Raw genomic sequence first — 9,221 nt, 5'->3', positions numbered from 1 at the left:
GGCTGTTTTCCGGAACCTTCTCTTTCTGACATTCTTCAGTGGCAGAGTGACTAAAACAAAACAAAGTGATGTGTATCAGCCTAATTGTTGGTTAAACAACAGTCCAAACAGATTTGATGAAAAGAAGATTCATCCTATAACCTAAGAAGTGACACAAACTGATGAGGAAATCGTAGCACTTGACAGAAGACTACCGTATACAAGAGACAGCTGCTAGGATTCAAAGTCTTAAGTCCCAGCTCAGGCCCTTTTTAAACTCTGGCTAGGAACCGAAATGGGTTTAGGCTTGGGGCAGATGTCTGAGTCATCACTAAGTAGGATTCAGTAAGTGTAACAAGGAGGCCAGGGCAAGAAAAAGCTTTCTCACTTACTGCCATGGTTCCAGATGAATTTCTTCTCTCTGTCCTTATCTTTTTTCTTATTTACTTTTGGGTCATTAGTGGCAACTGGTTCTTCCAGAGGTGGACAAAGATCACCATCCACAGTACTCACAAGCATCTATAAACAGCACCCCCCCCCCAAAAAAAAAATCAGAAAAGCTGTTTTGGGGCTCTATGACTTATATGTTAGGTGTTGATTTTAATAATGGACCACCACCCTTAACACCAAAAAGGCAATGTAAAAGGTTACATAGAAAAAAAAACTTAAGAGGAAAATGAAAAGAGGTACCTTTCACAACTGCAGCTAGGGGAAGAATTCTTAAACAAGCAAGGTAGAGGTGATCATAAAAGATGAAATAGAAAATTTCTATTATGTAGAATTCTGAAAGCTTTTTTGTGAACAAAATCAATACAACTAGCATAAGAAGAAAAATGGTCAATTAGGGAAAACCAATGGAATCAAATATCACTGATAAAAATCTGATGTCCAAGTTATATATGGAATTAACATAGACAAAGATCACTTTGATCGCTCAAATAGTGATCAAAGGATATAAACATTTATCAAAAAAATCACAAAATATTAAAAACCACATGTAAGATTGCTCCAAATCATTAATAATTCGATTCAATGAACATTTATCAAGTACCTACTATGTGCCAGGCACCGTACTAAACAACAGACACAAAAGACAAAAATTAAACCACCCGTGACCTAAAAGGAAGTTATATTCTTTGGGAAGGAAGCAACACGTAATAAGAAAACTAAATACAAAACATATTCAAAATAATTTCTAAGGAGAGGACATTAACAACTGGCAGACAACAGACAGATTTCCTACAGGAGATGGCACTTGAGAGTTCTGCTTTTGCTGGGGGGGGGGGGCCCCATCAACTATAACTACAGTGATTCATTTCTTAGTGTCTCGTTTGTGCTTCCTATGACCTTTTCATGATGTTTGTTAGAATATGTTTTTCAACATTTTCTAACTCTGCCATCCTGCCTCTGAGGAACGTAAATGAATTGCTATTGCTTGCCATAAAACAAACATACAGGTATGCACACATTTTTACGTAGCTCTATTAATAGTTAGGGTCTTTTTTTCCCCAATGGTAGGATCTTTGTGTATTAGAAGCTTATTTACCACTCCTCTACAGAATACAGGTTAACATTCACCTGCAGAATCCCAAAGGAGAAAATGACGAGCATCCCCAGCAGAGGTCTTTGGCTCTCACTTGAGGGAAAGATCCAAGGCCATCCTCCTGGCAATGGCCAGAACTCCTGTGAAACACTCACATCCAAATCAATTGGCTATTTTCCAGAGTCCCAATGTAGCTTTAGTTGCTTTCTGATCTCTCTTCTTTCACCACCAAAACCAGAAGAGAAAATCTCCCAGTCTTCCCTTATGGCTTCAGAGGTAAATATCACCTGGGCCCACAGAGACCCACAGTACTTAGGATCACAGATAAGATTCTCCACATCTCTTATTAGCTGAACTCAAGTAAACGAGGGAACATTTGGACCCTACATTGTCACCTTATCAAACAAAGATCCCAAACCACAGATCTGGAAATGGAGATAGCAGATAACACCTCACTCCCTGCCAATCACCATCCTAGAACCCCCCAAAAGGGGGAAGCAGCTCTAATACATATGTCCAAAGAGAAATCTTTTCCTATACAAAAAAAGGAAAAATAGAAAGCCATCATGGGAGTTGCCTTCCTACCCTCCCAAACTGGATGAAGATTTGATGGATAACACCCCACCCCAATCTCTAAAAAATAGAAGTCGGACATCTAAGTCTAGTATGTGGGGTTTCTCCTTTCCTTTCCCTAGTTTGGATGTTGAGTCGTCACAAAACCATTCATTTGGAATGAGCCTTTGAGGCCCACGTAGAACCTGAAATGAATGGGAGAAACTGATTAAGCCCCCTCATTTTAAAATTTCTTCAACTCACGAAAGGCTGCCGTTTTTTCAAATGACTGCAGTGAGTGATTCTAATTGAGTTCTGAAGGCAGCTATGGATTCTGTATGGTAGAGGTGGGAAGGGCGCACATTCTAGGCGCCTGGGGAATAGCAAGGCCAGTCGATTTGGGATGCAAAGCATGTGAAGGAAAAGAAAGTTAAATAAGCTTGGAAGGGTAGTTTGGAGGCAGGCTGTGAAGGGTTTCAAAAGCCAGCTTTGTACTTTATCCTAGAAGCAAGAGGGAGCCACTAAAATTTCTTGAAGCACAACAATGTGCTTTAGGAATCTCAATTTGTGAAATAATGCTATAAAACTGAAATGTCCAAGCTTGGCCCCAAAGAGATATGAGAAAACACATCTCCCTCTCTCTCTTTCTCTTTCTTCTTTGCAGAGAGGTGAGGGGGACTATGGGTGTGGACTAACAATAATAGCTAGCATTTAAGGTTCTCAAAGCACTTCCCAGATGTCAACTGGAACACTCCAACTAATGTCAGGAGCTGACAGAGTTAGAGAGAGCATACTGTACAGAGAGAAGGCGGCCCAGGAGACCACCCACATAAGGGGTGAGACAAGGACATGGCTCAAAACAAAGGAAACTGAGAAGGAATGGCCAGGAGAAGAGCCAGGAGAAAGCAGCGTCATGAAAACCGAGGGAAGAAAGTATGTGTAGGAGGACAGCATGGCCCGATAATGTCAAATGCTGCAGGGAGGTCAAAGAGGAGAAAAAGCAATTAGCTTTGGCAATTAACAGAGCATGGTAACCTTGGAGAGAAGTTTCAGCTGACCAATGAGATTGGAAGCCAGGTGGCAAGGAGATGAGATGGCAGTAAGAGAGCGGAGGCAATGAGTGCAAACGGCTTTTTCTAGGAATCTGAAAAGGATGACAGCTTAAGGGGATGGGAGGCCAAGTGACAGTTTTTAAGATAGGGAGAGATCTGGAAATGTTTGTAAGCAATGAGGAAGGAATCAGCAGATAGCAGAGATTGCATCTTCCTCAAGACTAGAGCAAAGGAGGAGTGAGTGGAGGATGCTGCTGAGATGATTTGGAGCAAGGGGATAAGAGAACAAGAGAAATGAAAATGAAACAACTCTGAAGGTTCACCTTGTACCTAGCGAACTGAAAAGATTCCAAAAGACCTAAATAATCAATGTTCGAGAGACTGCAGTAAGACAGGCACACTCATAAACACACCTTGGTGGAATTGTGAATTACTCCAACCACTGTAGATATCAACTCAGAATTACAGAAGAACAATGGTTATATACGCTTTGACCTAGAAACCCCCTACTGGTCACACCCCCAAGGGTGTAAAAAAACAACAACAAGAAACAAAGGTGTAATACATGCCAAAATATTCATAGTGGCATTTTTTGAAATAGCAAAGAAATGGACGCAACAAGCATTTATTAAACATCTATGTGCCAGGTGTGGTGCTAAGTGCTAGAAACAAAGTGAGTGCCCACTGGCTAGGGAATAGCTGGACAAACTGTGGTATCTGAATGTAAAGAAATATTACTGTGCTGTAAGAAATGATAAAGATTTCAGAGAGACTTATGAACTGAAGCAACCAGAACCAGGAAAACAATAAACACAAAGACTACAATAATGTAAACAAAGAAAACCAACAAAACAAAGCTAACCTTTTGTGGTTATAATGACAAATTCTGGCCCCCGAGAAAAGATGAAATGTCAAGTCCCCCTTACAAGGGAGTGGGGGAAACGGGGACAGCTGGGGTGGAACGCTGTACATGCTGGCAGATGTGGCCATGGCAACTGAGCTTGTTTAACTGTTTTTCTGTTGCAAGGAAAAGCTCACCAGAAGGTGTAGGGGTTGGGAGCGTGTATCCAGAAATGACTCGGATGTAGACAAAAGGCATCAGTGACACTTTATAAAAGGTCAGAGGGTAATTCACTTGGCATTTTACTGGAGTCACTTTGCCCACGAAGCAGTACTACAAATGTAGAATCTAGCCAAAGGCTTTTTGGAGCTAGAGTACTTACCACTGCAGAGGAGGAAGTATGTTGGAAAACAGATCCCAGCATTTTGATTTACAAAGAAAACAAGAAATCAACAGCAGAGATGATGAATGAGAACCAGTCTATACCTCTATGGCCAAATGCAGGTTGCTTCAGCAGAAGATGCCAGAGAAGATCCCAGCTGCTCCTATTTTTCAATTAATGAATCACTACAAATGACAAACAGGAGGTTCAACACTCCACACGCTGGTTACATGACAAGAGGTAATGGTAAGGAACAGTTAAGTCTCAAAACACCAAAAATGAAGCATGAAATTTCATCCTTGTGTCTTTAGCCTAGAAATCAGTGATAGCAAGCAGTCATCCCCCAAATACAATGGAATACCTGGAAGATGTGAAAACTAGTGGATATTAGGAAAAGACCGGTCTACCCATACCTGGCAAATATCTGCAGTCTTGTAAAAGGTTTTCTTATCGATGGTTTTCAAGCTTTCAATAACGCAGGGCAGGTCAACCAGCTTACAGGCTAATGGGACACGATCCACATGGACAGTGCCATGACGTCCATCAGCTAAGGAATAATAAACAAAAGCTTAATTCTGACATCTTTTCAATGAACTGGAAGCCTCCTAGGGCCACAATAATGAGGACCTGCATATTAACAAGGTACATGCATTGTATTTTATTGGGAAATCTACCATTTCTTTTAACAGTAAAGCTGTTAAGAATTGTGTTATGTGTAACCTCCAGAGGGAAAATGCCAGATGGAAAGGTGTTCACAACTCCCAACTCTTCCAGGACTTGTGAATTTCCTCATTAATGTTTGAGGACTGGACAGTTTGGTGAAGCTGTAGTTTTCTGTAGGAAATTTTAAATTAATGTAAATGCTGTGCTTTGTGTTATTCTAAGCAGTCTATTCCACTCATTCAAACTAGCCTTCAGAAACATTCACATTCTAGATATAGACTATCAGAGAGTTTGCTGAAATTAGAATATTCATCACTGCAGGGGAGGCCATCGCAGATGTGTACTTTGTAGGAAGGAAAAAAAAGATGTGCTTCTAGAATGGTGTTAGAGCCCACAGCTGTGGGTTTGATCTCCAGTTCTTCACAGAGAATACTCACCCATAGTCCAGAACCGTTATTTCACAAAAGCATGCAAATCGGAAGGGAAACTTTTGTCCAGACTGTGCGAACAGCTCAGTGAAACATCACACATTATGGAAAGCACGCTTCCTTCCAATTGGGGGGGGGGGGGGTCTGAAATGTTATCTTTATAAACAAAGGCCAGCATTTGTTATTCCCTTGGATGGTAAGGAACCAGTAAGGCTGACTATATCCGATAGGAGCCAGGGAGCATTATGTCTGATCTCTGGAGGCCAATCTCCGGGCACTTCCATAGGTAGAGTGTACATAGGTACATGCCCATAGTTTCTAGCTGTGTTGCTCTTTGGATGGTTTCAGAGAAACCTGGGAAAACTCATATGAGTGAAATGAGCGGATCCAGGAGAACAATGAATGAACCCGGCAAGAGCAACACTATAAAGACAACAACTTTGAAGGACATAGGAATTGTGATGAACACAATGACCAAGTGCAGTTTCAACGTGCTGCCATCTCCATCTCCAGAGACAGAGAGAGAGCTGATAAACTTAAGAGCACAGAGTGAAGTTCTGTCCAAGGCCAACGTGGGAATTTGCTTTGTCTGACTTAAATGTTTGTAACATTTTGTTTTTTCTTGCTTTCCCAATGGTGGCGTAGGAGGAGAAGGGAAAAAATGCTAACCTGAAAATAAAATACCGAGTTTAAAAAAAAAAAGAAGAAAGACATTTCCCACTCACTTATAAGAAGAGAGAAAAGGGACCATAAAGACGATATAGACTACTTACGATGCAATTCGATGGTTAATTTGTCTTTCAGGCTGACACTTCCAGACTGTACTGCCCTTCTCACAGTAGAAGCATATTCCTGAAAAGAAGAAAAATTTATAAGACTGGTCACACGCATACCAGATGGCAGAAGAGATGGGCCAGGGAAATCCTGCTCTTAAATCTAACCTTCAACCAGTTTCTGGATGAAACACAGAGACAGCAACTACTTGGCATTCCATGGAGCCATTTTTACCATTTATCAGGATATCTAAGTCAACCCAGCACACAGGTTGACCATTATTCCTGGAGCTCCCAATAAAGGACTCCTCCCTCCCCTAGGTTCTAGGCCTTCCCCACAGACTCTCAAGTAACTGTTAAAAGTCAGGAGAGGGTCTGATCTGCAAATATTCTAGGTATACAAATTGACCCCTATCTGGGAGAAGACTTTGTTTATCCCACTGAAGGGCAATTTACACCCAAGAGTTGTAATATGTGCCATTTCCCATTAAATGCCCTTTTTTGGTCCATTTAAAAGTTCAAATCCAGATATCAAGGGGTAAAGAGGCTCTAAAACAGTATTCAAAAGGACTGTTCTTTCTAATCCCAGAGGGCATCCAGGCTTCAATAGCACAACATACTTTAATGTTCATGGAGGAGTGTAATTCAACTCTCAAACTCTTTATAAGTACACGAGCACTCTAAAACAAAACAAGCTTGGTGTCTAACTGAAAAAGGGCCTACCAATGTAGCATGATAGGGTGATATAGAAAGAGTCACAGGACCTGGGTTTGAGTCATAGTACTAACCATTTAATAACTGTGTAACCTTGAGCAACTCACTTCAATTCTCTGGACCTCAGTTCACTCACCTGTAAAATGGTAGAGTTGAACTAGAAGGTCTTTAGTACTAGAGAGTACTTTTAGCTCTAAACTTATGATTCAATTCAATCGAGATTTATTTCCTATAATGTACCAGGTACTGTGATAGCCAGGGAAGACACAAAGACCCTATGAGAGTTGATGAAGTCTATTCAAGGTTAATATTATTTGAAAAAATAGCTCTCAAAAGTAAATAGTCATGAACAAAGGAAAAGACAACTTCAATGAAGTGGATACATAGTGAAATATGACTACATTCGGGTTCTTAATGACCAATATCCTCTTAAATCATGTTTTTATACTTATCAACTGACAACCAAATGGAATCCTTACGTGTGAGAGTTTGTCTAAATTAACACAGTGTGAGTAAAAGCCACTCAAACTCAGCCTCCAGTCATTTGTTCTAATCTCCTGGGGCTCCTTACCGGAGGTAGACGTAATATAAATTGGTTCTCCAGTTCAGGAGGAGGATCCTCTTTATTCTTGCTCATTTTTTGTTCTTGAGTTCAGAGAGAGGAAAAACAAAATCACAAATAGTCAGTGAAAACCCCTTTCGTTTCCTTCAATTGTTCACTAAAGATGGTATCTCCAAATATAAGTTGTTTTATATGCACTCTAACGAGTACCAATGCCAGTATGAAATGTATACAGCCCAGAAACACTTCATTTCATCTCCACCTCTCCTCTCTAAGCAGAGCAGCTAAGTGACCCAGAGTGCTGGGCCTGGAGTCAGGAAGACTCATCTTCCCTAGTTCAAATCTGGTCTCAAATACTTCTTAGCTGTGTGACCCTGGCAAGTCACTGAACCCTGTTTGCCTCAGTTTCCTCATCTGTCAAATGAGCTGGAAAAGGAAATGGCAAACCACTCTAGTACCCTTGCCAAGAAAACCCCAAATGGGGTCACAAAGAGTTGGATACGACTGAAAGAAGTGAACAACTCCTCTCTAAATGAAAACTATTTATACTTCCAAGGAGAATTTAAGTTACACAACACAAATTCTCTTGAAATCAACTATATATATATATATATATATATATATATATATATATGTATATATATTTCATAAAGTAGAAACTACCAACAATGACATTCTACATTCTAGTGCAAAGAATCGTACAACAACGCAAGAGAGGACTCTATCTCTCTAAGAAAACTACATATCTTCTGCAAGAATTGCAGACAAAAAGGGAAAGAAACTGAGGACTGAAGTCCTCCAAAACCCTTTGGAGTAGTTAGTGGTCTATGACGTTTTGAGGAAAATATAGCTAAATCTCCCATTATCTGTTCACTTGAGTTAAAACGAGGTAAGCATCTATTTGGAGGAAAGGTAGCTTCTTGTGACTGTAACTCTACAACTAGTCTGTGTCTACCAGGTCTATTTCACCTTGTAGAGATGCTGAAGATTGTGAGTCAGTTCTTGTAAAGAAGCAGCATCAGTCTCTCTGCCTTCTAAGCTAATAATAACTTATTACACATCAATACTCCTTAAAAAAAAAAAAAGATGGGTTTAGCTTCCTGTGATATGTTTACAATAATTTCAACTTCAGCAAATCAAAGCATATCTGAAATGAATTTGAGAAACTTTCTACAAGGAATTCTACAGCAAATCCTTTTGATAGCAAAAACTCTTTCTGTAAAGTGAATAATCATCTTCCTACTCTTTTTTTGTCATTTCTAACATTCACTTATTGGATTTAAGTAGGGGTGTTATTTATACCTGGAACAGCTTAGCTTTCATAAACAGCTTCCTGGATGCCGGTGTCCCCGAGTTCTTCAGTTGAGAGGACACCTCAGGGGTGGTGAGAATGCAATGGATATATTTTTGACCTGACAATTAGGTTCACAGTTAGATGTCATCAAGGATAAAAGTAAAAAGATTTTGTGCTGTGCCATAAAACAAGCCAAAAAACCCTTCACCTTAGATTAGACAAGATAAGAAAGGCAGTGCATCACAGTGGATAAAGTATTGGCCCTGGCATTAAAGAAATCTAGATCTGATGCTTACCAGCCCTACAAACAGGGTCAAATCCTTTAACAGGGTCAAGCCTTGTTTCATCATCTGTAAAAAGGGGCTAATACTTGTAGTATCAACCTCCCAGGGCTTGGGGTTGTGGGGGCCAAATGACAAACTACATATCAGCATATTA

The 9,221-nt window shown here is 40.2% G+C and overlaps 1 protein-coding gene across 12 annotated transcripts in view; it reads right to left on the bottom strand.

The window, feature by feature from the left end:
- Window positions 1-9,221, bottom strand: part of TAF7L (TATA-box binding protein associated factor 7 like) — a 29,285-nt gene that overhangs the window by 17,711 nt on the left and 2,353 nt on the right. For 8 of the 12 annotated variants that reach the window (XR_003566869.1, XM_027837028.1, XM_027837072.1 and 5 more), the window contains exons 2-7: window positions 8,792-8,901; window positions 7,499-7,572; window positions 6,214-6,292; window positions 4,763-4,896; window positions 372-498; window positions 2-50 (exon numbers count right to left, since the gene is read on the bottom strand). Coding sequence is in view for 11 of the 12 variants with exons in the window: in XM_027837028.1 (XP_027692829.1) it covers window positions 2-50; window positions 372-498; window positions 4,763-4,896; window positions 6,214-6,292; window positions 7,499-7,564 (455 nt within the window). In the remaining variant the exon portion in view is untranslated. Of the gene's footprint in view, window position 1; window positions 51-371; window positions 499-1,557; window positions 3,732-4,349; window positions 4,897-6,213; window positions 6,293-7,498; window positions 7,573-8,791; window positions 8,902-9,221 lie in introns of those variants that run through there. The other 4 variants (XM_027837055.1, XM_027837105.1, XM_027837098.1 and 1 more) reach the window with 4 other exon arrangements.

Source organism: Vombatus ursinus, unplaced genomic scaffold, assembly GCF_900497805.2.
Source record: "Vombatus ursinus unplaced genomic scaffold, bare-nosed wombat genome assembly UNPS02004533.1, whole genome shotgun sequence".
NCBI classification, from domain to species: domain Eukaryota; kingdom Metazoa; phylum Chordata; class Mammalia; order Diprotodontia; family Vombatidae; genus Vombatus; species Vombatus ursinus.
This window is presented reverse-complemented; position numbering and strand designations above follow the sequence as displayed.